Below are 27951 nucleotides of genomic sequence, written 5' to 3' on the forward strand. Positions count from 1 at the left end.
ACTTCATGCTATCAGTGGGGAGGACATAGATGAGGGTGAAGTGGAAGAAATTGATGTAGTAGTAGAAGGCGAGGAGATGAATGATGAAGGAATGAAGGACTCAGAGCAAATTTCGTTGTCCATTCATGCACTTGATGGGGGCTACACTGATGGTACCCTTAAGCTCAGAGGCAACCTACAAAAGAAGTCAATACTGATTCTCATTGACAGTGGTAGTACCCACAGTTTTGTGGATCAAAGGCTAGCTAAGGAGGCAAAACTTCCCTTAGTTAAAGTGAGACCTGCTGCTGTCACTGTAGCAGATGGCAGGCAACTGGTGGTGGAGTCTAAATGTAATGACTGTTCATGGTCGATGCATCACTCTAAGTTCAAGTTCAACCTCAGAGTGCTAGACTTAGGTGACTATGACATAATCCTTGGCACAGATTGGATGAGACAGCATTCTCCTGTCACTTTTGACTTTGAGAAAAATAGGTTGCTGATTCATAAAGAAGGTAAGGAGGTTGAATTGATAGGCATGGGTGCTGAAATGTCCTTGAAAGCAATGTCCCTCAAATCAGTTAACAAGCTGTTTCATAAAGGATGGAAGGGGGTCACATCCACCTTATTTTTAATGACAGTCACTGAAGTTTCACCACTTCATCCCCACACTCCAAAACCCCTACCTAAAGATCCCTTACCACAAACTAAAGCACCCTTTTCAGCCCTAGTCACTAAATACCAACACCTATTCCAAACATCTACTTCCCTACCACCATTACGAACACATGACCACTCAATACCATTGACGCCTGAAACTGAGCCAGTCAATATCAGACCCTATAGATACTCATTTTATCAAAAAAATGAAATGGAACGACTTATTGCTGAAATGCTTGCTAGTGGGGTGATCCAGCCTAGTCACAGTCCTTATGCCTCCCCTGTTTTGCTGGTGAAGAAAAAAGAAGGAACCTGGCGTTTCTGTCTGGACTACAGGGAGCTGAACAAAGTCACTATAAAGAATAAGTTTCCAATTCCTATCATTCAGGAATTGATTGATGAGTTGAATGGTTGCAAGATATTTACTAAGCTAGATTTGCGTTCTGGATATTATCAGATCAGAATGGAAGCAGAAGATGTTTATAAGACAGCTTTTAGAACTCATCTTGGCCATTATGAGTTTCTAGTCATGCCATTTGGCTTGACTAATGCTCCAGCCACATTCCAGTCATTGATGAATACTATATTCTTACCTTACCTTAGAAAATTTGTTTTAGTTTTCTTCGATGACATCTTAATTTACAGCAATTCTGAGGAGGAACATTTCAAGCACTTAGAGATCATATTCCAATTGCTGGAAGAGCATACACTTTATGCCAAAGGGTCTAAATGTGAGGTTGCAACCAGTTCAGTGTCCTACCTATGCCATATTATCTCAAGAGATGGAGTATCTACAGACCCTTCTAAGATTTCTGCTATGTCTGATTGGCCTGTGCCTGGTACACTAAAAAGTTTGAGGGGTTTTTTAGGGCTGACTGGTTACTACAGACGTTTTATAAAGGGGTATGGCAGCATAAGCAAGCCATTGACAGATCTTCTAAAAAAGGATCAGTTTAAATGGTCTCCTGAAGCCAACTCTGCTTTTCTGCATCTAAAGAAACTAATGACGGAAGCACCAGTTCTGGCTCTTCCAGACTTCAGCAAATCATTTGTGCTCGAATGTGATGCAAGCGGCTCAGGGATTGGGGCTGTGCTTATGCAACAAGGTAAGGTCATCTGCTTTCTATCTAAAACCTTAAGCCCTATGAATCAGTTACTGTCTGCTTATGAAAGAGCGCTATTAGCAATTGTGTATGCTTGTTCTTATTGGAGGCATTATTTGGAGAATGCTACTTTTGTCATAAAAACTGATCATGAAAGTATTAAACATCTGCTTCAGCAGAAGTTACATACTTATTTGCAACAAAAAGGAGTTTCTAAACTCTTAGGGTTAGATTATACAATCCAGTATAAGAAAGGAGTCGAAAATAAAGTGGCAGATGCCTTATCAAGACAGATGGAGGAAGAAGTTAAGGCTTTAGCTATGACAGTGGTGGTTCCTACTTGGCTAGAGGAGGTGCAAGATTCTTACAAGGGTGATCCAATAGCTTCAATCTTGATACAACAGTTATCCATTCAACCACAGGGTACTTCTTGTTATTCCTTGCAGAATGGCATTCTGAGATACAAGCAAAGGATATATGTTGGAGCTTCCACCGAATTGAGGAACAAAATCTTAGAGGTGTGTCACAACTCATCCTTGGGAGGGCATTCTGGAGTGAAAGGAACTTTTACCAGGTTACAACAACACTTTCATTGGCCAAAGATGCAAGAAGAGGTTACTAAATGGGTGGCAGCATGTGATACTTGCCAACGATGTAAGGCTGATCACTCAGCGTATCCTGGCCTTTTACAGCCCTTGCCCATACCACAACAAGCATGTCAGGACATAGCCATGGACTTTATAGAGAAATTGCCTCGATCTAAAGGTCATGACACTGTTTTAGTTGTGGTTGACAGGAATGTGTAAAAGAATGTGTAAAAGAAGGGAGTATTGTCACATATGTGAGGCGTAGAAAGTTGAAGGAGTAATTCTGTTATTTGCCTTTAATTATTTTGTTATTTGTCTTTTACTATTCTGGAAGTTAATTCTGTTATTGCTATTTCTGTTGTTTTATTCTGCTATCATCAGTAGAGAATTCTGTTAGGGCTATTTGGTTTTTAGTGTAAGTTGTTATGCCAGCTGTTGTACTACAGTTATTCTGTACCTTTGTGACCTCAGCTGTACTAACAGCATATAAGGTCAGGTATGGTGTGAGGTAGGGTTATCTATGAAAATTATCAATACAAACTTTCTTCTGAACTTTTCTTCTATACTCTTCTCTATTCTCTTTCTATTCTTTCCCTGTCTATCTTTTCTTCTAAGTTCTAATTTTATTGATTCAAAACCTGGGTTTTGACAAAATCACTACAAGAAAACAGCTAGTTAGCTACCGTTTTTAGCGACCAAAACAAAATTGGTCGCTAATGTTCTTCCCAATTGTCAAAAAAGTGGGCGGAAAAGTGGGCGGAAAAATTACCCCCACTTTAATCTAAAATAAAGCGGAACATTTGTGTCAAAAAAGTAAAAGAAAAAAGAAAGAATAAATATTAAAAACAATAAATAAATAAAAGAAAGGACAAAAGTAAACTTAAAACAGATCTAATCCCTAATTCCTCTCTTTCTCAAAGGTCCTTCCTTATAGACCTAAATCCCTTTTCTCCTCTCTTTCTAGAAGCCGTTCTCATCTTTCTCGAAGTCGTACTCATCTTTCCCTTCAATCCGGCGACTACTCGACACCGATCTCCTCTAGGTTTTTGAGAAGCTTTAGGAGATTAGGAAGAAGAAAAGCAGAGACCAGGGAAACGTTTTTAGGAGTTCACGAAGAAGAAAAGCAGGGTTGAGGAAGCTTTTGGCCGATCTCTTCAAATAGATTTTAGTGGTTATGTGTGACGAAGCAACGGTGGAAGAAGCTTTTGGCCGGTCACTTTATTGTTGAAATTTCTGGTTAACTGAGTGGTAACCTTTCTATCCTTTGATTTTTTTTATGTTTTTTGTATTTGCTTTTGGAAACCTAATTAAACTGCTGTTTCGTGAGAGATTCTAAAACCAAGCAAATTCTTAAACTTAATACCTTCTTCTAAACATAGGCATGCTCGTTCTTTCCCTCTTTATTGTTATGTATCCGTTGGACATTAAGTATCAGATCTTGAGTTTCAAGCCCTATGTGTGCGCCAACTATGGTCGTTATAGTAGTCAAACCTAATCTGGTTAATCAGGGATGGATGTGTTACAGGAAGCAGGTTCAAGGGTTCATGAAGTTTTTCTCAATAAGCTTCATTTGGGCATTCTTTCAATGGTTTTATTCTGGTGGAGAAGCATGTGGATTTGTTCAATTCCCAACATTCGGATTGAAAGCGTGAGAAACTCGTTAGTCCGTTTGTACTTTATTGAAACATTGTAACTTTTGTCTTGTGTTAATTTTGCATTTTAATTGATGAATGAAAATGAACTCTACAGATTTTACTTCGATGAAGGGCTAATTGACTAAGAGATAGAAAAGAAGGAAGAGCCTTCCTGTGAAAGAATTAGCTGCTGAAAACAATACTACAAATGGGGAAAAAGATGAAGATATGTTAATTGAGAAGGAAAATGAAGTGGTGAGTGAGGCTGATCATGGGGAAAAGAGTGAAAAAAAGAAGAAGGAAAGAAAGAGAAGGAGAGAGGAGGGAGAGAGTGAAGAAAAGGTCTTGGTAGAGGATGGCATAGTGAATGAGGCAAAAGAGCCGAAGAAACCAAAGAAGAAAAAGAAGAAAAAGAAGGCAACAAAAACTGTGGAGAAGGTAAATGTAGAAGCAGAAGAGGTTACTCATGAACCAGAGCATTTCACTCAAAGGTAATTAGTAGAATATACCAATGTGATAGAAAAAATATCGAATTTCATGGTGCTCATATGCTCAAACATTGGGTTATTCTTCCAATATATCTAGGGCTGGGTAGACAAGAATTCTGATTTGAATACCTTTTGTTCATGTTGATTATGAAAACAGGACAGGTGGTGTTGGCTTCTTTCTATACCGGAATAATAGATGTTTTGAGTTTAAGGTAGCTAATCTGTTGTTTGTTATTTTGCAGTCTCACAAATGAGGATGCTGCCACAAAGTAGGAGGCATTCCATATTACTCAACTGAGGATGACATTCGAAGTTTCTTTGAAGGTTGTGGAACCATAACTGAAATTGATTCTATGAAGTTTCCTGACAGTGGGAAGTTTAGAGGAATCGCCATAATTAACTTTAAGGTAATTATAGTTCTCAAAACTTAAATACCTATTTTGGTTTAGTTGTGTAGCTTGGTATAGTAACTTTAACTTGACAGGTAGTGTTACTAACTCTTAGTTACTCAGTTCAAGAGTTAGTAACACATAATCTCTTGTTACAGGAAGCAGGTTCAAGGGTTCATGAAGTTTTTCTCAATAAGATAGTGAGCAAGCCCATCCGTGAACCCAATAATCACCTTGTAGATGAAGGTGGAGTTCGGCTGTTAAAACACTCTCCTGCATGGATAGTATTTGATCATAGAGGTGATCTCATATGTTCATATTTTTATTAATGATTTTGATTGAGAAAGGCTGGTTTTCTTATGTATTGGTAATTTATGAAAATTCTGCATTACAAGACCCTATGTTGCACGGAAACTCCTCTTTAGTAGCATTTCTGCATTTCATGTCCGAATCTGTTTCAGTTTCGTTTCCATTTTTGTTACCTAGCTATATTTTTTTAATAACAATTCTCGTTGACTGTTTCCGTGCAAGGACTCAAACCAGAGAAAGGGCCATGTTCCTTATTTCTCGATATCTTGTTAAATTGGAAGTAGATGGTAGTTTCCTTGGCTTGCACGATGGTCATTGCCATCAAGAGTCATATATGTTCAAGATTTAGTGAAATCCAAAGCTCATTTAGTTCAGATTATGAGCAATTAAGTGATGTTCTTGCAGTGCTAATTGTTATGCAATGCCGATTGTTTTGCTGGGCATGACAGACTTTGTTTATTGAAACAAATTGAGATAAGCTCTTGCTAGTTAATATTATATTGGGTTGGGAGCTCTAGGGTTAATATATGCATTTCATGCTACCTTGGAGTCCATTCCATGATTGAATAAGTACCATTTTAGTTCTCTCAATTTGTAATGTGTTCTTATTTCTGGAGTCTTGCCATTTTATACAAAAAATACTGAAGATTATGTTTGTTACTGTCAGATGAAATTCAAGGGCCCAAAAAGAGACCAAGACTCCTTCCTGGATACGGACTGATGAAAACTTAAAGAAGGTTGGCTGCTTATTTTAAAATAAGGATCATTATTCGTTACCATTGATGTGTTATGCTAGACAGTAGTTTACTCGAGGGTTTATGATATCTTGCTGTTTAGACGGAAAGTAAAAGCTATTGCTGTAAATGGGGTAGATATAATTGCTGCTGCGAGAGAGGCGAGTCAAAAAGCTTTAACTAGATTGGCAAGCAAAGAAGCAGCGGCCAAAGCCAAAGCCAAAGCCAAAGCCAAAGCCAAAGCCAAAGCCAAAGAAGAGGAGGAAAGAATTGCGAAATTGAAAAGAAAGAGGGGTAAGAGATGGCTTCCTAAATGCAGGTAACTTTGATAGTTTTCATTGCATAAGCTGCAACACTTCCACTTTAATTGGGTCAGTTTTCTGATCGTTTATATCCCTAAGATATTCAAGTAATCCCTAGTTCTAATAATTCTGGAGCTTTTAGTATATTGGTGTTTGGGACATGGAATATGGAAGCAAGTAGATAGGCAAAGGCATCCGATTTGGGTGAAATGATTATTAGGATCATCCTCCCTCTGTATTTCTAATTTGTGCTTCCCTATTGAACCTGTTTTGAGCATATGTTCTCCTGAAATTTGTAAAATTATCACAATTGCATTTGGTTTCCTGTCTCTACAGAATTATGATAATGCAGCGTGATTAGTTTTTAATGGTGTAAATGGATATATACTGATCTCAAGTAGTATCATTTTCTATTTAATTTCTAGTTGAGTACCAGATAGGCTTCAGTTTGGAGTTGTTCTAACTTGCTGCTGGTATATGAGGACTGTTTGGTTTATTTTTCTTGTAAATGTTTTCATCAGTTCTCGTGATTTATTGGAGTTGACATTAATTGTTATGCAATTTGTTTTGCTTTGTTTTCAGGGTCTTTTAGTCCATTATTTTCTTCTATTCACCTTGCACCTAATAAATGACTGAGCCGAACATAAGTCTACCTGAGACCCCAAGAACAACTGATACAGATGCAGGCAATTCAAGAAGATGCTCCACGGGAAGGCCTAGTTCTTCAAGTATTGGAGAAAAAGTTCTTCCTAACTACCTCTTCCATTCTGCTGGTCCACCTAGATTATGATATATTGTTAGTTACATTGGATATTTTGACATAAATAAACTTCAATTATTATTTATTTCTAAATATATTTCTAGTTTTCATAAATATTGTTTATTGTGTTTAATTTGTTAAAATTAATATGTTTATAATTGTAATTACGATTATAATTATATATAGTTTTATAATTACAATTAAATAAATAATCTGTAGTATATTACAAACAAGAATTGTGCTAGCAGTCCGTGGCAAATCAGTAAAAACATTTCTAGAACATTACCGACAAAATATCTGTCATAAACTCGTCGGTAAACGGATCTGCTTATTTCTCCACCTAGCCCATTAGCGACTGCTTGTGGTCGCACAATGTAGTCGGTAAAAATTGCGACCACTCAGCGACTAAACCAGACAGTCGGTATAATCTGCGACCATTGTAAAAAATAGTCGGTGTTTGTCTTGCGACTAGCTACTTACCGACTGAATGCATTTGGTCGGTAAACCACTAAATTCAGTCGGTAAACCTATGTAGCTACCGAATTAGCTACCAAAATTTCGGTAGCTAACTAGCTGTTTTCTTGTAGTGCACAACACGATAACACGATTCGCGTAACACGGAAATTAAACGAATTAGGGTTGAGATAAATGGGTTTAGGTCATAAATGGGTCGACACGCTTAACCCATAAAATAAACAGGTCGGGTCGCGGGTTGACTCGTGAATTCGTTATAACCCGTATAATTTAGACGAGTCTATGGGTCGTGTCAACCCAACCCGCGAACCCATCTAACCCGACCCATATAACCCATCTAACCCATAAAGCACGAGATCCACTCAGAAGTAAGGAAACTTCATAAGGAGGCTGTTGAAAACACCACCAATTCGGTAACAGATCTCTTTGCTTGAATTTCTTTCTTGGCTATATTCAGTTTGGGCAAGCAATAATTATTGGATGGAAAAGGAAGCCAGCATTGCATAAGTAATATAGGAATGAAGCTGCAAAATATGACTACTATTTATGTGGTTAGAAAACAGCTATAGATAAAACAGAGCCTAGCCTTGCCTAGCCTACGTTATTCAATTCTTCATATTCTGATATTGATTGTGAGAGATTGATGATAGTGAAAAATAGAGCATTATCCTGTTTATTTTTTTATTTTTCGTGTTGTATTGATCAGATGATCATATTGTTGGTATTCTTTTATGCCTTTTCAGGTCATGGAACATAACTTTTCAGTAATTTGATTGAGCATCCAAAGTTCATTTCTGATGCAAAATCTGCTAAATTATTATTTTGTTGAATTTTATGCAAAATCTGCTTAAAATCTTTTCATTTTTACCACAACTGATGCATACAATTACACAGGCTCAGAATTTCTGAAATCAGAAAATAATAATGTAATCTCATAGTGGGAGGAATTTCAACCTTCCCATAGTTGAAATTTCACTCCAGAATTTGTGTGTAAACATTGAAATTTCAACCAAAAGTATACTCATCATGTTAGTTTTTATTCTGTGTTGTACTTGTTAGTTTATATATGCAATCATATGTGGTCTCGTCAGGGCCGTCATATCTACGGGTAATATCAAACACAAGTAATCACTTAGCAAGTAGTAACGAAGAGAGAGGACTAAGAACATGTGAACTAGTTATGTATCATCATCGTCTTTTCTTAATGTTAGATAAAATATACGATAGAGTTGATAAAAATTTATTTTTAATACAAATAACGTGTCTATAATAAAAGATTGGAAATATAGCTTATATAAAATAGAGAAAAAGTGTGCTTAATAAGTTTTATGCATCTCTAGCTTCTTGTACTTGTCTTCCTAGATTTTAAGAAGACGTTATTTATTTTCCGAATTTGATGAAAGTGACCTATTGATGCTTAAAATCCACATATCAGAACAATAAGAGATTTTGGCACTATTTAAGAAATTTTAAAGATCTAATAGCAATTTAACAAGTTAAGAGGTTTTGAACAACAATTTGATCGATTAATCACTCGGTTGCAAAAAAAAAAAAAATGTATGCGAAAAATGTATTGAACGCACTTTAAAATATTATTACATAATACAGAGAATAAGTTAAAACATATTAAAAAAGAAATTTTTATCTGTTCAACTGTAAAATTTATCTTCTCTAATATTCGAACCAGATACGACAACCTTAGTTGTTTTACATTTTACACAAGTTAAGAGAGCTATCTGAACCTTTATACAAGTTAAGGGTGCCATCGAGACACTTTCAAAGTTCAGGGAGCCAATCAACCTTTTTGGAAAAGACATAAAATTTAGTTAACGGACTATTGTTCATTGAGTTAGATTTTAATATGAGCATAGAGGCATTACAAAACTTAATTTCCAATATTAAATTAGAAATACAAATGAAATGATTTAATTGAATTATATATTTTGATAAAAGTCCGTATCATTCCATTAAAAGAAAATATAACGGAATAATAAATAGAAACAAAATGCACAAACAGAAGAAGACATACTTTTTTTTAAGTGAAGTATAGATTCAATCCTAACATAAGAAATTGTTCAAATTTAACCCCAATAATTAATATTAATTTTAGCTTTACGTTATCGAAAATTTAAAAATATTGGTTTAACTATTTTTTTAATTGTAATATCTACATATCAAACATCAATTAAGTCTAAGATATTTAATGTGTCATTGACACATATACAATTTTCTTTTTAAAATGCTAACAACTAAGTCTGCCACATACAAGTCACAAATCTTTTTATCAATGTATCTAAAATGTTTATTGTATTACTAATAGATTTACAATAACCAACTAAAATTGTACTACTTCAGTTTATTGATAAACTTATTTGTAATGTCTCGACTGCCACTTAAATAACAGTCATACTAGTTTTTTCAAATTTTCAGTAACCTATGATTAAAATTGATCTTAAAAACGTTAGGGTTAAATTTGAACGCGATAAAGCTAAATCTGTATTTTACATGAAAACGTTAGGTCAAATTTAGTCCTTATCCCTTAATTGAAATATCAGCAACTATGTTAAGAGCATGTTTGTTTTATTTGTTCGTGTTTACTGTTAGCTCTTGCAAATATGTAATAGATGTTAATTGTTTTTTTTTTTTTTGCTAAAAGCGGCTATTTCGAGATTTTACCAAAAACACTTTTTATTTTGAAAAGTAGAAACACAAGGATACTAAAAAAAAGAGTGACTTTACATAGGGGTGTGCATCAGTTCGAAATCGAATCGAAAAACCGAAATTATCAAAATAATTCACACCTACACCGTACCGAATAACATATAAAAGCGAAACATAATCGAACCGAAATATTCAGTTCGGTTTTAAACCGAACATACCAAATTTAATTAAAAAAATAAAAACAATAAAGAAAAAATCACTATATTTTATCATTAAATTTGGATTCGGTTCGATTTTAAACCGAACAAACTGAATTTCATTAAAAAATAAAAACAATAAATAAAAATCACTAGAAAGCTACTTTAGTGCGAGAACATGCTCTTCGATCAATAGAAAGAGGGCCACTCTCGATTGGAATACCCCAAGAGAGTTTCACTCAAGGGCGCTACCGACTGGACTGTTGGCGGAACTGCTTTAGCGAAACCGCGATGGGATCCCCGATCCAAGCCATCTAGCAAGGAAGGATTCCAACTCTATAGTCAAAGGTGAAAAGCGAGGTAGGTTAGGAAGTTAGTCGAAAGCACTTCAAGTGCGTTCATCAACAGCTAGGGCAAACCCCATTTTTAGCTATCTCGTTGGCGGTGCCAAAAGAATTTTTTCATAAGCCTTTTCCACAAATCCACAAATCGATGATGAGTTAGAAAAAAAGATTGAAAGAAAGACGGATGTCAGAACTGAAACAATAAGAACTATCTTGAAGTAATCGCTATCTGATTCAATCGAAACAACTACTGCATAAAGGACTGAGCTCTTCCTTGACTTAGTAGTTTACAGCTTATACTTGTCTTCAAGCTAAACAAAAAGCTTACTCAACTCGTAGTGAACCCACCATTGCTTTCAACATTCCGCGTTCGTTCATCGGATGGATGGGCGGTCAACAAGAGATACACAGTAATGGGAAGTAGGTCGATTGAATTGATCCCTACCAGTTTTTGGAACAAAATGGAACCCGGTCTCTTTTATATTAGATATATAGCTCCCATTGGCACTGACCCAGAAAAACCACATCTGTTTCAAGCCGACCCGGCCTGCTAGTGTAGTATTGTAGCAAGGGGTTGTCCAGTTATTTCCGTCAATAAGTTGTTTCGGTTTTCACAAGGCATGAGGGGCTATTGTTTGGCATGAGTTTCTGTCTTCAAACCCTTTTCCTGTTCCTGGTTTGGAAAAAAAGGCTAATAGGGCCAGAACAACTGTTAGAGGGTGCCAAGTCCTTCCATAGATCATAAGTGTCAGGGTGTTCCAGCAGTTCCTTTTCAATAGATAGTAGATATGTGGTATTCATGGTCGCATCTGAATTTGACCCAGTTTTGTAATTTTCCCTTTTATTATCAAACCAAACTGAACCGAAATGCACCAAAAAATAAACCTGCATCCAAAGGCAATTTGGTCTACATAACATAAGGGCAATTTGGTCTATAAATGAACAAAATTGTTTGAAAAGGAGCTTGGTAGACCTACATTATATAAGATCAATTTGGTCTACATAACATAAAACATTAGGGTTTCTATCGAAAGTGGGGCGCTTTCTGCGGCGTGCAATGACCACCCCCTCCTTCTCCTCCTTGTTTACTGGTAAAGACGATAGAAACTTGCTTTGCTGTTTATGGGATCCGATTGCGATTAGGGTTGCAATTAAATCAATTGTGTATCAACCGATAGTCATGAACCTATACAAAAAAAATTATCTTCACCATCTGATATCTAGAGCAAGAATTTGGAAGAACGATATTGCAATTGCAACAAAGAAACTCATCAGATTATGTGTAGCATTTGCCATGTCGGCCTCTAAGTTTTAGCACAATATCCTCTGAGCAGGAAAGTGCAGAAGCGTCGACCGGATTTATGGGATCAAAGTTATCTTCACGATTGGGTATTTGCAGCCTCTGTTGTTTGCTGGTAATTTTCATTTCGTAATTATGTTTAATTTACCTCTTTCGTTTACTTCACTGTTTGTTTATTTTACTTCTTGGCTTTCCACATTAATAGAACCAACCTGCCTGTATTAGAATGACGGGAGGAATCCCTTTAACTGTTTCTTTGGCGCTTTGTATTTTGATTCTGAATTGAGCTTCCTTGAAAATAAAAGTTTAACCTAATACGTCACCTGTTCCCTGAACTTGTCGTGAACTTGTCTATAATAGTAGATTGGATTCCTGAATTTTGCAAGTGTCTCGTCAGTTCTCTGAATTTGCTTATTTCGTACCATCAGCTCTCTAAACTTATCCATAAAAGTTTATTAGCTCCTTAAACTTGCTTATTCCGTAACAACTAAATATAAAATGGTGCAATTTTACGCCTAACTTTGGAAGCCAAGAGCAATTTTACCCCTAACATTGATAAATTAGATGTTAATAGATGAACATTTGTGAACTAGAAGATTATACATGTGTTTACTGAAAAATCAATTTTAGTTGCTAAAAATGTAGGACTAGCTATAGATTATGAATGAGAATTTTGATTATAGTAAAATCTTTTAAAAATTTCCCTTTATGCACTATTAGCTATTTGATAATTCAATATAATGATGACAATGCGGTAGTGCGTAACTATTTTCATGCTATTAAAAGTATATATTTTGAAATTTAAAATGTTTCTTCTTTTTGCGCTTGAAGTATTCTACACAGTTATATTTTACTTTTTTATAATCTGTATAAGTATGCTGCTAATTGTCCTATACTAGTTAGTTCGGAGTACTCTTTTTCTCTATTTACGTATGAAATTTCGGTTTAGATAACGATCATATTTGCATTTACGCAGACCATTCCGAAGGAATTTGCCCGGGCGAATGGCTTGGAGAACAGATGTTGCAAGATTGTGCTTTTGAATGAACAAGGAAAGGTGTGGATGGGGCACCTAGGATTCAAGCAACGCGACGGTCAACCTTATATTAAGCACAGGTGGACTGCTTTCCTTTGGGCTAATTCGCTTAAGGCGGGGGACCCTTGCGTTTTCGAACTCATTCAAGATGGTGAGAAGCCTGTACTGAAGATAACAAGTGAGTTCACTAGTTTTTCTTCTTGTTTTTAGATATGTGGAAGGTTGCTTCTGATCTTTGACACGTTATATGATTCATGGAAAAGAAGGAATCCCGTGTTTTTTTAAGTATGCTTTTGAATGAAGATAAAAGTGGGAACTTTTGTTTGACATGAAAGACAAGAACTTTTCTTTGACACCTTATATGATTCATGAAAGGGAGGGAATCCTGCGTTTTCAGAGTCCGTTGCACCTTCCCTGTTGTTTTCACATGTGGTCAGCATATTGTTGAAGTAAAGCCACAAGTTACCTATCAGTTGTCTACGGGTGTTCTTTTTGCTATCACTATCGGTCCATAGTTCTATCACTATCGGTCCATAGTCACTAATACATTCTGCAATGATCAGTGACGAAAACCCAGATTTTATCATGTGCATTGGGGATGCCTGATCCGATGAAAACATATTCGAAAGCATATCGAAAACAGCTTCATGTTTGTTATGTTCTTCAGCTCCTCATATCTTTTCATGCACTGTTGCACAAAAACCAAACAAAGCTAGGTACTGTCTAGATGATAATGTTGATGTACTGTCATTGCATCAAAGTTTGGCAACTCCTTCAAGTTATGAACGGTTTCCTTTTTGTTGCATAAATACAAGGTAAAGAAAGTAAACAGTCAGGGTAGAAGAAGGATGGTGTTTATCAATTATAATTGGAGAGTCTTGTTGAGATTTCTTAGGAGAGGTTGATAGGGTAGAATAGTTTTCGTGTTTTAAAGTTAGACATTGGTAATCTTTTGCTATTTTGATGTCATGAGACTAAAATTGGTTCCTAATTTGGTAGATCAGACTTAATTTGGTATTTTAGTTAATTTGGAAAGATGATCAAAGGCATTTATGTGGTAGTATTGATACGTATATGATTTTTAGAAAATGAATATGTTGTTCAATTTCCAATTCCAAATGATCATTGCTTCTTTGTAGTGTTTCTGTTGTGGAAATATTATGTGCTGAGCTGATTCCTCAATTTTTAATGAGCGTGACAAGAAGGACAATATACAGTTGTGCATATATGGATTATTGATTTTGGATTAAAAAATGAGAACATCTCACATGGGTTAGCCATCAATTCATAATAGATGAACTTAATTATCTATAATAAGATGTAAGAATAAACAACTGTGGTTGATTTGGGGATAATTAACTTATGCTGGTGCACTTGTTTAGACATGTCGTGTACTTATATGCTATTTATTCTATGTTGTACAGATAGTGAATGTTTTGCTGAGCTATACATTGATAGATGTCAACGCCATCAATAATCAACGTTAAACTGCAATACGGATCTGACAGATAAACTCCAATAACGAGAGTCAGCGTAGTATTCGAAATCAAGGAAGTTTTTGGTGGAGGCTGGTGCAAAGCATGCTAGGTAACTGAATTAAGCAATAGAAGTTAAGCGGACAGTAAGCGACATAAAAAACGAGGTCCACTCAGAAATAACCGACGTAAAGAACGAGCTATAGATAAGCCTAAGAATAATGAAATAATAGCATATAACTCATAGAACCTAGCCTAGCCTACTTTATTCATTTTCTTCATGTGTTGATATTGATTTGGAGAGATGGATTATAGTGAAAAATATAGCATTATCCTGGTAGGATAGAAACAGAACAATGGAATCTTCTATGAAAGGATAGAAAGATTGAGAAAACAAATGTTATTTTGCATATTTATGCCTCTAGAATAGAAATTATAATATTATATTATGTATTATCCAAATCTAGACACTACAACAAATCATCACTTGCGCCACAGTTAAAGTCGTGGCACAAGTGTAATATTTTCGTGGCTATATTATTTAGCCACGGAAATTCAAGGTATATGCTCTCGTGGCGCAAGTGAGCGTGGCTAGGTAGTTGCCACGGGAAAATAATGGTTGTGGCGTAAATTCATTTTTATGCCACGAAAAAATCCGTGGCTAATCATATCTCTTTGCCATGAGTAAAAACGTGGCTAGAGTAAAATACTCGTGACAAGACATAGTGGCCCATGGCCATTGACCCCACTTTTCCACGAGCATAACCGTGGCAAAAATAGAACATTTGTGGCTAGAAACCTTGCTTAATCGCAAACATAATTGTAACAAATTTGATCAAATTTTGATAATTTGTTTTTATTTAATATTTGAATTGCTATTATTATTATTATTTGAAGTTTTGAATTGGAGGACCTATATTATATTCAAATCCGTAAGAACAAATGTTAATACAAATAAAGGATAATGTCAAAATGGAATAATGAAAAAATAGAGTAAAAAATCTCATAATACAAGTTTGTAGCAGTAAAGCATACATCACATATATCTCCAAATTCATTTAGAATTATAATCTATAACATTTATATTTTGACAAGCATAATAAAGAATAATAAAACAATTATGGCACTAGGTGTATTCAACTATAATAAAATTGTAATGTTGATCAAAACCAAGAATTAGATTATCAATCTGGAACTTTTCCCCAACATCAGCATTTTCAAGTGATGGTACTCTATATACAGCAGCATTTTCAACTACCTTGGACAGAGGATTCAAATATGCAGCTAGTCATCAAGTTCAGCAAGATTCCATGAATTAAGCCATCAATGGACAAGTTTGAAAGTGAAGTGTCAACCCAAACCACGAAACCCTAGAAGAACAAAGGAAAAATGTTATCATACATTATGCAAAAAAAATTTAATAATTATCTGTATAAATTACTTTGCAAATTTGATAATTGGAATTGCAATAGTTTCTGCTGAGACGAGCTAAAAAACTTGGATAATTTTCTCGCCTTCAACACCAAGGAAGTATGTGTTTAAATTATGGTGTGGATTTCATGTTTGTTTGGTGCTGATTCTCAAAGTGTTTAGGGAATGGTATCTGCCATTTGCCACCATCTCTTATTTTACTTAATCTTCTATTTATTGATCAGTAACATGATGCAATGCAAAAAAATAAATATGTTTCTTCAAACTTGTCCGGGCGTTACTCGAAAACAAAGGTACGACTGAAAGATAAAAAGATGAATCATAATAAATTGAGTGACAGATTCAAGACACTAATACATGAATTGACAGACAGATTGAAGATACAAACAAGTACATGTTACAAATATTTATGTATGTAACAATGCTTCAGATAAGCTTTCCTGGAATTGCCAGAAAACTTGATGAAATGCCATTAGAGAAATTGTATGTATATAATAGAATTAGTGCAGACAATTCCCAAAGAAACGGAACCCCTGATATAATTCAGCATTCAACCAAGTGATTAGAGAAAAAAAAAGGGGTAAATTACAAAAACAACCCATGTGGTTTCATGTTGTTCGCAAAAAACGCATGTGGTTTGTTTTTACCAAAAAAAAAAAGGACCGTGTTATACGTCGTTACACGAAATAAGGAAAATGACTTAATAGTGTTAAATCTGATGACGTGGCAAGGGGCAAAATTGTCCGAATTAAAATAAAAAAATTAGAATAACAAAAAAGAAAAAAGAAAATTAAAATAAATAACAAAAAAACAAAAAGAAAATTAAATTATTCTTCTTCTTCGGAATTGAGGACGAAGAGAAATGGCTTGCCAAAGGAATTGCCAGCATTCAACACAACGCCTTTTACATGCATCGCTTTGGTATTTCTTTTCTCAAAAGTTCATTACTATCTGCATTTTCTCAATCTTAATTTCCTTTTTTTCATTTCAATTCTTTGTATCAGGATGCCAATAATCTCAGAGAAGCTCTCAAATACTCAGCTCAGATGCTGTCGGAGCTCCGTACTTCGAAACTCTCTCCTCACAAATACTACGAACTCTGTAAAACCCGACTTCAGTTTCGATTGATTAAATAATGATGTTTATATGATTTTAATCTCGTTTATTCTTGAAATCGCAATCGGATTTGGTTCTTAATATGCTGAAAATTAAAATCTTTAAAAATAATACCCAGATCTTTCTTCTGGCCTTCTTCTTCTTCGCCTCCTTCTTTGCGTCCTTCTTCTTCTTCTTCGTCTCTCATGCTCCGTCGCGATCCTCATCGGCGTCGACGTTCGCCTCCTTCTTCTTCATCGCGTCTATATAGGTATTTGAAAAACTGATTGTTGTTAATCTTCAATCAACGAATCAATCAATCTCTGAAATATGGATTAGGATTGAAATGATCAGGTTAATAGTTTGTATTGGAAGTAGAAGAAGAAGCCCAGACGAAGAAAAAGAAGAAACCCATAAGAAGAAGAAGAAGTTGAAGCCAGAGAGAAGAAGAAGAAAATGGTGGTACAGTTTTGTTATTTTAATTTTTAATTTTTTTTGTTATTTTATTTTTTTATTTTGATTCGGACAATTTTGCCCCTTGCCACGTCATCAGATTTAACACTTTTAAGTCATTTCCTTGTTTCGTGTAACGGCGTCACGGTCCTTTTTTTTTGGTAAAAACAAACCACAGTGGTTTTTTGTGAACAACAAGAAACCACAGGGGTTGTTTTTGGAATTTATCAAAAAAAAAAAAAACTAAGGAAAATAATGAAACTACGACATACATTTTTTTCAATGTACTACTTGCAATGCAAAATTGATATTTGCTGCATTGACATTTAGTGTCAGTTGTTTCATTTTATCATCACGAGATTGACCGAGTTTCAAAAGCCTCTGCAATTCAAATTATACGTTTAGTATTTTTTTTTTATGATGATACTTAATCTGATAGAGGAGGACTTTTGCACCCAAACTGTTAAACATCAGCAGACAACCGTATTTACCTGGTCATTTAGGACTCTACACATGCTCAAAACTTCCAAAATCCCAGCCAAAGGTATCATTGTTGATTTGCATGTCTATGTACTATTTATTCAGCTGCACCCACATAACAAGAGCAACTACCATTTAGAAAATAACCCAAGTTATAATTCATTTCAAGATGTAGAAATAGAGAGCACACCTCCTATAGTAGTATCCTTCTCCTCGAAAAGAATTCACAGACGCACATAGTATTATCTGGAATTCCATATAGAAATAAAATACTGGATTCAAGAGAGTCAAATATGAAAACAAACTCTTGAAGGAGTGAGGGGGTTAGGAGATTGACTTTCGAGTTTCTAGTAGAATTATTAGTTGATACTATATATCTGCAAAATGTGGCTAGTTAGTTATTAATCGAGGACCAATATATTAAGAAGTTGAGCAATATATGTGCTGATGTTCAAAGTCTACTCAATTTAGTGTCCTGGTAATAGTTGAAAATCAATCAATTAACTATATCACGTGTTCTGCAAAGGAAACAAGCAACATAAAGGGGACTTTATCAACATTAGCAATGTTAAAAAGGCAGAAACATACTTCTACAAGTTAGCTTCATATTTCAATGAATTTTGTTAAACATTGAATGGAACCAAATCATTTTCCAAGTTCAAAAAAGTAAGGCAAAAAAGTGGATATTAGTATTGCTTAAACCCAACTGCTATGAATACTAACAAGAAAACGTAAGAACATACCAGAATACAACAACGAAATACCGAAGCACAGTTTGGATACTGTCGAAAAAATTCTCGTTATTCAGCATGAGTAAGATTAATTCAGAACAAATATTGCTAGAAAATCCAAAAGCTAAGCTATTTGACTAAAAATTTCAACAGATATTATTGTTTGCTTCTCTACTGCTGCACCAAATATTCACCGAGCAACCAACGAGGAGAGGAAGTACCGCAAACTAATCGTCCGCATAGCAAAGAAAAAAGTGAAAAGGAACGTGTCTAACAAAGTTAAATCATTAATTCATCAAAATTTAGCCATCAAATTTGAACTGAAAATTAATTACCTTGAACAAGAACAATCAGCAACAGACACCCAGCTATGATCATTAATCGGGAACACTTCCAAAGGTAGAGGATCTTACCTGCAACTGAATAAATTGGTAGAGGGTTTAAACTCGACAAACGACAACTAGAAGGGTAGATATTCATCGATAAAAAAAAAAGTCGCAAAAAGAACAACAAGCAAATACCAAAGGGTTCAGTAAAACGAAATAGACGGACTAGGGTTTTTAACATTACCTTAACATTATCTGACGAACATTGCTGATTGAGAGGAATGAGAACAAATAGATGAGAACTATACTGGAGAGCGCTGCGTGACAACGATAACGACTTGGATTTAAGGGGGTGAATGGTGAGTCTGAGGGTGGAGGAAGACGATGGGAATTGATTACCGAGGATAGGAGGCTGGTAATTTTGGGGCTTTCTATTTTTAATTTGTTTTAGTATTATTTATTAGGGCTATATTAGATTTGGAGGGAATTGTTTGGAGCCAAAATAATTCATATCAATTCACGATGGAGATTTTGTTAAATTTTTAATGTAGTTTAATAAAAATAATTATGCTACGACTAAATTTTTCCCGTGGCGAAATTTGTAGTATAAGTACATGTTTGCAACGAAAAAAATTTACATGTGGCATAAATATATACCATGTGATCATGGGCTTGTACTCGGATTTATTTTTCCCGTGGCAAAATGAAAATATGCCACGAATTTTGAATTCTCGTGGCATGATTCGTGGCACTAGTGATGATTTGTTGGAGTGAGATTATGTCTTATTTAGAATATGTTGTAAATGTTGTTTAAACTTCTTTAATATACTTTTCATATTTAGAGCTATCAATTTATGATTCGACAACATGATTTATAGAAATAATCTGCTTGATACGATTATCATTTTTGTTGTTTATAATCATAGATGTTTGCTTGTTACATTGTATTGGGTAAGCTCTTCTTGTTGTCCAAGTTATGTATATGCAATTATATATGGTCCCGTGTATTTGCAAATAGAATAGTGTGGTGATTTAAGGAGTATACATTTTACATTATTAGTAAAAAGAAGGGATTTGATTAATGGTGTTAGTTTTGCTAACATAATGCGTTGGCACATTAAGATGTTGATTTTAGTTAAAAATGATAAATTAAGAGCATCTCTAATAGAGGGTGCCCAAAAGAGTGTCAGTTGATGTGGCATCAGGTTTGACAACTTTTAAAGAATGTCCACTATTGGAGTGATTGTGAGTGCCAAGGAAAGTTGCCAATTTTTGGCAACCTCTTGGCAACCTTGTTTATTCTTTTTTAATATAAAATATGTGGTCTCTCTCTTAGAAATAATAAAATTTGTAGCCTTTTATTTTAATATTTATAATAAAATAATAATTTCTAGGATTATAATGGTAACTTTTCAAGCAACATTTGTTGGAGCATTTTTTAAAAAAAAGTTGTCAAAAGTGATGTGTATGAAAGAGACAATAAAATATTATATTTTGGGATTATGTGTTAAGTTTTGGTACTATTTTAGACACCCTCTATTGAAGATGCTCTAAGGTGTCAATTTTTTTTTTTGTTGATGATGTGGTGTATTGATTTGATAACCTATTAATTGTATAAAGTATTTTTTTTTATGTGAGATAAATTAGTATTGCATATTAGAAATGGAAATTGTGAAATATAGTAAAACATCACAAGGAAAAACATACCAATACAAATGGATTTTTTTATAAATTATGGTGATTATCGAATAGTAACGAAGAGAGGACTCAAAACATGCCGATGACAAACAAATTTTTGTTATTATGTACAACCAACGATCTAAAAGTTATGTATCACCAGTGTCCTCTCTTAGTCTTAGACGCATGCCAAACATGGTGCTGGAACTAATGAGCGATGAATATAGGATTGTTATGCTATGAAGTGAATTTTACACTTGCGTATATATGTACAAAAAATTACACAATCTTGACACTCTTAACCTCAATCTTTCAGAAGACTATAACCATCTTTGATAGGGATAATTCCAGGAGAGCCTCCAGCCCCCTTGGAATTGATAAAAAGACATTTTAAATATAAGTAACTTGTATGTACCATAAAAGATTAGAACAAAAATAAACTAATATCTATTAATAACAACAAACAGTAACAGATTAATTAAACTTCTTTGGACATAGTTATCTAAATTAAAATTAAGAAGAAAAAAATCAGGGATTATAAAGAGAAAAATAACATATCTATGAAAATGGATTTCACAAATCAATAATGATTAGCAAATAGTAACGCGAAGAGAAATGACTCAGAATATTTGAATCAACAAGGTAATTTTGCCATTATGCACGACGACCGAACTAAATATTATGCATCATCATCGTCTTTTCTTCTTGTTAGATAAAATGCATGATAGAGCTGGCAAAAAATTGTTTTTAATACAAAAAGATTATGCATCATCATCGTCTTTTCTTCTTGGCACATTAAGGTGTTGATTTTAGCTCCAAGAATACATTAAAGTGTTAAGTTGTACAATGAGCGAACTAAAAATTATGCACGACAAGCGAACTAAAAATTATATATCATCATTGTCCTCTCTTAATGTTAGATAAAATGTAGGATAGAGATAAAAAAATAATTTAATACAAATAATGTGTGTATAATAAAAGATAGGAAATATAGCTTATATTGAATAGAAAAAAGTGTGCTTAATGAGTTTTAATTATAAAATTCATGAGTTTAATATAATAAAAATAAGTTACGTGGACTTAATACAAATATAAAAACAAAAATAGGAGTTTAATATCACATAGTAACAAAGTTAAGTGATCAAGAAGCATCAAAACATGCAATATTTAGGGTTTAAAAGTTGATAGTGCCATTTTAATTGGGAGAAAATCCACTTAAAAAGTGCTTGATAAACCTCAAACCGAAAATCAGATAAATTATAAAATGAATAAATTATCATGTCTAAAAATTTAAGTTTTAAAGTATGTTGTGATTCAATTGTTATAGTTAGCTCACATATATTAATGATTTTCTTGAGTAAAACAACAAAAATAAATTATAAAAAGGAGGAATCAAATGAACATTTAAATAACTTTAAACCGATTTCAGTAAAAAAAAAAAAAACTTTAAACCGATTAGTAGAAACTAATTAAAAAAGATACTCGTGAAGTAAAAAAAAACATTATGCATCTCTAGCATCTTGTATTTATCTTCTCAACTTGAGCATAAAAAGGAGTAAGTAAACACCCCGAAGTAAGAAAATTTGATAGATTTAATAAATCAATTTAAACAAATGAAAACAACAACAAAGAGCAAGTTCATAGTCGTTGATGCTAGAAGAACTTGGGTTTTAATGAGAAAATAAAAATTTAACCTATCCTTTGCTTGCGAGAAGAACTTGGGTTTATAAAGTTTAATAATTTTATCTTGTTTGGCAGGAAAGGTTTATAAATGATGTGTAGAACTCTCAATTCTTTATGGAAATTGTTGGTCTATATAATATGAGTTGACTTGATTTTTTGCCTACAGAGAATCCCAATTTTGTTGGCTGAGAAATAAAGGAAACAACTCTCTTCTATTGCTACACTTATCAGACCCAATGTCCGTACGGGAAGGAAACTTACCCTCCACAAATAGCGCTTTATGTCACTTCTGAGGGGCTTGGGAAAATTTTGTAACAAATTCTCTACATCAAGATCTTTAATTTGTTTCCCGATCATGGCGTCTAACACCCTTCCTCAGGATAGGGGGAAAGAATACGTGTCCATCCACAGAATCCCAATTAAGTTTGTGGAGAAATATGGGAAAGAACTCTCTTCTGTTGCTACACTTACTTGACCTAATGGTTGTATGGGTAGTGGAACTCGAATACAGAGAATCCCAAGAAATATGGGAAAGTACTAGCTTATGTTACTACACTTGAAAGAATTGACAGTAAGTTATGGTTTCATAATAGTTGGCATGAATATGTAGACTACTACTCTATTTGTTTGGACATTTTCTTGTTTTCAAATATGGAGGGGAGTCAAACTTTCATGTCCATGTATATGACTCGTCAGTTTGTGAGATAAGGTATCTATGTTATTCTTCTAGGGGTTTGCAGAAACCATACCATGATAATCAATCTCTAAAGGCCCAAGTGAAACAAGAAATAGAAGATGGTGGCTTCATGGCAATGTTTGGTTCTGATCCTCAATACCATACAGTTTGTGAGATAAGGTATATCCATGCAATTTTTTTGGGAGTTTGCAGAAACCATGTCATGATAATTAATGTCTAAAGGCCGGAGTGATACAAGAAGCAGTGGGTTCATGTAATTGTTTGGTTCTGATCCTCAATACTATACATACACCTGTCTCCTCAATGCAGAGAGAGAGCAATTCGTGTTGCTGAATACCACTGTGGAGAAAACTGCAATGGATCTGGCAGATAAACTCCAATACGGAGGGTCAACATAGCTTTTGAAATCAAGGAAGCTCTTCCGGAGGCAAGTGCAAAACATGATAGGTAACTGAATGAAGCAATGGAAGGTAAGCGGACAGTAAGCAACATAAAGCACGAGGTCCACTCAGAAGTAAGGAAGCTTCACAAGGAGGTTGTTGAAAATACCACCAATTCGTTAACAGATCTCTTTGCTTGAATTGCTTTCTTGCCGACATTGCATAAGTAACATAGGAATGAAGCTGCAAAATATGACTACTATTTATGTGGTCAGAAAACAGTTGTAGATAAAACAGAGCGTAGCCTTGCCTAGTCTATGTTATTCAAATTTCTTCGTATTCTGATATTGATTTGGAAAGATTGATGATAGTGAAAAATAGAGCATTATGCTGTTTCTTTTTTTATTTTTCGTGTTGTATTGATCAGATGATCATACTGTTGGTATTCTTTTATGCCTTTTCAGGTCATGGAACTTAACTTTTCAGTAATTTGATTGAGCATCCAAAGTTCATTTCTGATGCAAAATCTGCTAAAGTATTATTTTGTTGAATTTTATGTTTTGATTGTTTGTAGATTATCAATCGCACAAAATAACTTAATGTAAATCAATCTTAAAATCTTTTCATTTTTACCACAACTGATGCATACCATTACACAGGCTCACAATTTCTGAAATTAGAAAATAATAATGTAATCTCATAGTGGGAGGAATTTCAACCTTCCCATAGTTGAAATTTCACTCCAGAATTTGTGTATAAACGTTGAAATTTCAACCAAAAGTACTCATCATGTTAGTTTTTATTATGTGCTGTACTTGTTAGTTTATATATGCAATCATATGTGGTCTCGTCAGGGCCGTCATATCTATGGGCAATATCAAACACAAATAATCACTTAGCAAGTAGTAACGAAGAGAGAGGACTAAGAACATGTGAACTAGTTATGTATCATCATCGTCCTCTCTTAATGTTAGATAAAATATACGATAGAGTTGATAAAAATTTATTTTTTATACAAATAATGTGTCTATAATAAAAGATTGGAAATATAGCTTATGTAAAATAGAGAAAAAGTGTGCTTAATAAGTTTTATGCATCTCTAGCTTCTTGTACTTGTCTTCCTAGACTTTAAGAAGACGTTATTTATCTTCCGAATTTGACGAAAGTGACCTATTGATGCTTAAAATCCACGTATCATAACAATAAGAGATTTTGGCACTATTTAAGAAATTTAAAAGATCTAATAGCAATTTAACAAGTTAAGAGGTTTTGAACAACAATTTAATCAATTAATTACTAGGTTGCAAAAAACGAAGATGTATGCGAAAAATGTATTGAACGCACTTTAAAATATTATTACATAATGCAGAGAATAAGTTAAAACGTATTAAAAAGGAAATTTTTATTTGTTCAACTGTAAAATTTATCTTCTCTAATATTTGAACCAGATACGACAACCTTAGTTGTTTTACTTTTCTAAGGTGCGTGCAATGCACCTTCCACATATAACTTACTTTTTTTTTTAGTAACCGAGTGATTAATTGATTACATTTTACGCAAGTTAAGGGTGCTATCGAGACACTTTCAAAGTTCAGAGAGCTAATCAACCTTTTTGGACAAGATATAAAATTTAGTTAACGGACTATTGTTCATTGAGTTAGATTTTAATATGAGCATAGAGGCATTTCATTAAAAGTCTGTATCATTTCATTAAAAGAAAATATAACGGAATAATAAATAGAAACAAAATGCGCAAAAAGAAGAAGACATACTTTTCTTTTTATAAGTGCAGTATAGATTCAATCCTAACATACAAAATAGTTCAAATTTAACCGCAACAATTAAGATTAATTTTAGCATTACGCTATTGAAAATTTAAAAATATTGGTTTAACTGTTTTTTTAATTGTAATATCTACATTTCAAACATCAATTAAGTCTAAGATATTTAATGTATCATTGACACATATACAATTTTCTTTTTAAAATGCTAACAACTAAGTCTGCCACATACAAGTTACAAATCTTTTTATCAATGTATCTAAAATGTTTATTGTATTACTAATAGATTTACAATAACCAACTAAAATTGTACTACTTCAGTTTATTGATAAACTTATTTGTAATGTCTCGACTGCCACTTAAATAACAGTCATACTAGTTTTTTCAAATTTTCAGTAACCTATAATTAAAATTGATCTTAAAAACGTTAGGGTTAAATTTGAACGCGATAAAGCTAAATCTGTATTTTACATGAAAACGTTAGGTCAAATTTAGTCCTTATCCCTTAATTGAAATATCAGCAACTATATTAAGAGCATGTTTGTTTTATTTGTTCGTGTTTACTGTTAGCTCTTGCAAATATGTAATAGATGTTAATTTTTATTTTTTTTTGCTAAAAGCCGCTATTTCGAGATTTTACCAAAAACACTTTTTATTTTGAAAATTAGAAACACAAGGATACTAATAAAAAAGAGTGACTTTACATAGGGGTGTGCATCAATTCGAAATTGAATCAAAAAAACAAAATTATCAAAATAATTCACACCTACACCGTGCCGAATAACATATAAAAGCGAAACATAATCGAACCGAAATATTCAGTTCGGTTTTAAACCGAACAAACCAAATTTAATTAAAAAATAAAAACAATAAAGAAAAAATCACTATATTTCATCATTAAATTTGGATTCGGTTCGATTTTAAACCGAACAAACTGAATTTCATTAAAAAATAAAAACAATAAATAAAAATCACTATATTTCATCATTAAATTTATCTCAATAATAAAAAATTTAAAATATTTTAAAATATTAGCTTATTATCTCAACAAAAAAAAATTAAACTTGTAAATTCAAATATATGTATATATATATAAAATAATACAGAATATGTGTATTTCGGTGCAGTTTGGTTTTTTATCATGTTATTATGGGAAAATTATAAAACTGGATCAAATGGGAGGCCCATTTATATATTTAATCCATTTACTAATCTTACTACATATTTAGACTGATTTTGTGTGACTTTCCTATAATACCCTTAATATTTACACGTGGCTCGCTCTATCCCGTCTGACTTTGCATATTCGACCATATGCGAAGCCTGCGAAGCTGATGTTTGGATTTACTTAATGAATTTAGTTCGCATATACGACGCCTGCGAAGCTGAAGTTTATTTTGCTTGATGAATTTAGTTCGCATATGCGAATGCTGGATAGGACTTGAAGCTAATTCGTGAAGTGGTATATAACAAAAAATGGCAAACAACAACAGAGTCTAACATTATCAAAATTTACCAGAATATTGCCACAATAACAACATTCAAATCATAATATTATCAAAATTTACAACAAGATTTCTACAATAACAACATTCAAATCATAACATTATCAAAATTTACAATAAAATTGACACAATGAAGTCTCCTAACGAATCATTTCAAAGTGAACCTAACTAATCCGATACCAATCTTGAAACAGATGAGTAATCTTGGTGGGCACCGTGAGACACATCCATCCCAAAAGGTCTGGACGTGTCTCACGATGCACACCAAGATTACTCATCCGATTCAAGATATGTACCGGATTAAGTTAGGTCCACTTTGAAGATTGGCACCATGGGATGGACGTGTCCCATGGTGCACCCCAAGATTGACAAAACCTCTCCTAACCAACCACTTTATGAGCGAATGTGTCAGTGTTGGCGAAGTTCATCCCTATACAGGAAGGAAAATCATCTCCCCTGCAGCCCAGTACGCCGCCTTCCAGAAAGGGATATTACGTATTAAACCATCTACAGAAAAAATTAATCGTGTTAGGCAGGGAAAAAGACGATTTTGGCTTCGTGAAATGAAGATTAGCGAAGCATGCGAATGTAAATGTGCAGAGTTTTACTTCGCATATCGATGCTTTCGCGAAGTCTGCGAGGTCAGAAACGTGACTATCTACGTCGCATATCATTGCTTTCCCGAAGTCTGCGAGGTCTGAAACGTGAGGATCTATTCGCAGACTTCGCGAGGTAGATCCATACGTTTCAGACGCTTTTTCTTCGCATAGCTTCGCGAAAATCAACGATTAACGAAGTAGATCGTCAGTTTCCAGGCTCGTTCTCTTCGCAAAGCTTCGTGAAACCGTCGATTGCGAAGTGAATTCATGCAAAAAACCCAAAAAAAAAAAACAGATACTTATATTTTTTGTCCCTTTCACTCCGAAAAACAACAATAACAATATGATAACATGGGAAGAACGAAGGAATTAATGTAGAAAAACCATTTCTTTGATGGTAACAAGAAGAAGGAAACCAAGCAACGAACATGAAGATGAAAAACCATGGCTTCGTTTTCTGGGGTTGGGAAGTTGCAGAATCAAGAGATGAAGAGATGAAAAAGAGAAATTCATTGTGATTTTGACTAAATGGTGCAGATTTCGTGCAATTTAAAGGAAGAAAGGAAGATCAAAAGTCTTGAAATCATTAATGCATGAGCAACTTTTCGCATAACCAAGGAGATAGGGGGAGCGACGATTCGCATAACCAAGGAGTGGTGGAAGCGGGAAGGTTAGGGGTAT

At 34.1% G+C, this 27951-nt stretch overlaps 1 protein-coding gene and 2 long non-coding RNA genes across 10 annotated transcripts; 2 read left to right on the top strand and 1 right to left on the bottom strand.

The window, feature by feature from the left end:
* Window positions 1-3226: 3226 nt before the first annotated feature.
* On the top strand, window positions 3227-7059 carry LOC136202079 (UPF0329 protein ECU05_1680/ECU11_0050-like). 8 transcript variants are annotated; one of them, XR_010674298.1, is made up of 8 exons: window positions 3227-3577; window positions 3838-3988; window positions 4079-4454; window positions 4694-4858; window positions 4956-5140; window positions 5817-5886; window positions 5987-6202; window positions 6768-7059. XR_010674298.1 is itself a non-coding variant. In XM_065992536.1 (8 exons), the coding sequence occupies exons 3-4, from the start codon at window positions 4192-4194 to the stop codon at window positions 4722-4724; spliced, it is 294 nt and encodes a 97-aa protein (XP_065848608.1). In that variant the 5' UTR covers window positions 3227-3577; window positions 3855-3988; window positions 4079-4191; the 3' UTR covers window positions 4725-4858; window positions 4940-5140; window positions 5817-5886; window positions 5987-6202; window positions 6768-7059. The 8 variants fall into 8 exon arrangements, 4 of the variants coding, with proteins under 4 accessions (XP_065848608.1, XP_065848606.1, XP_065848607.1 ...); XR_010674299.1 differs by having other exon boundaries at window positions 3855-3988; window positions 4936-5140; XR_010674297.1 differs by having other exon boundaries at window positions 3855-3988; window positions 5987-6177.
* A 4627-nt stretch (window positions 7060-11686) lies between these two features.
* LOC136202238 (uncharacterized) lies at window positions 11687-15476 on the top strand. Its single transcript, XR_010674369.1, has 3 exons — window positions 11687-12036; window positions 12898-13135; window positions 14382-15476. It is a non-coding gene; the product is annotated as an uncharacterized lncRNA (long non-coding RNA).
* A 20-nt stretch (window positions 15477-15496) lies between these two features.
* Window positions 15497-19297, bottom strand: LOC136202239 (uncharacterized). Its single transcript, XR_010674371.1, has 5 exons — window positions 19193-19297; window positions 18958-19041; window positions 18082-18268; window positions 17903-17996; window positions 15497-15802 (listed from the first exon to the last, which is right to left on the bottom strand). It is a non-coding gene; the product is annotated as an uncharacterized lncRNA (long non-coding RNA).
* Window positions 19298-27951: the final 8654 nt, after the last annotated feature.

Source organism: Euphorbia lathyris, chromosome 8 (assembly GCF_963576675.1).
Source record: "Euphorbia lathyris chromosome 8, ddEupLath1.1, whole genome shotgun sequence".
Classification (NCBI taxonomy): domain Eukaryota; kingdom Viridiplantae; phylum Streptophyta; class Magnoliopsida; order Malpighiales; family Euphorbiaceae; genus Euphorbia; species Euphorbia lathyris.

Coding starts and splice junctions, on each gene's coding strand:
- LOC136202079 (XM_065992536.1), top strand. CDS start 4,192: ATGTTAATTGAGAAGGAAAATGAAGTGGTGAGTGAGGCTGATCATGGG. Junction 4,455..4,693: donor CCAGAGCATTTCACTCAAAG/GTAATTAGTAGA, acceptor GTTATTTTGCAG/TCTCACAAATGAGGATGCTG.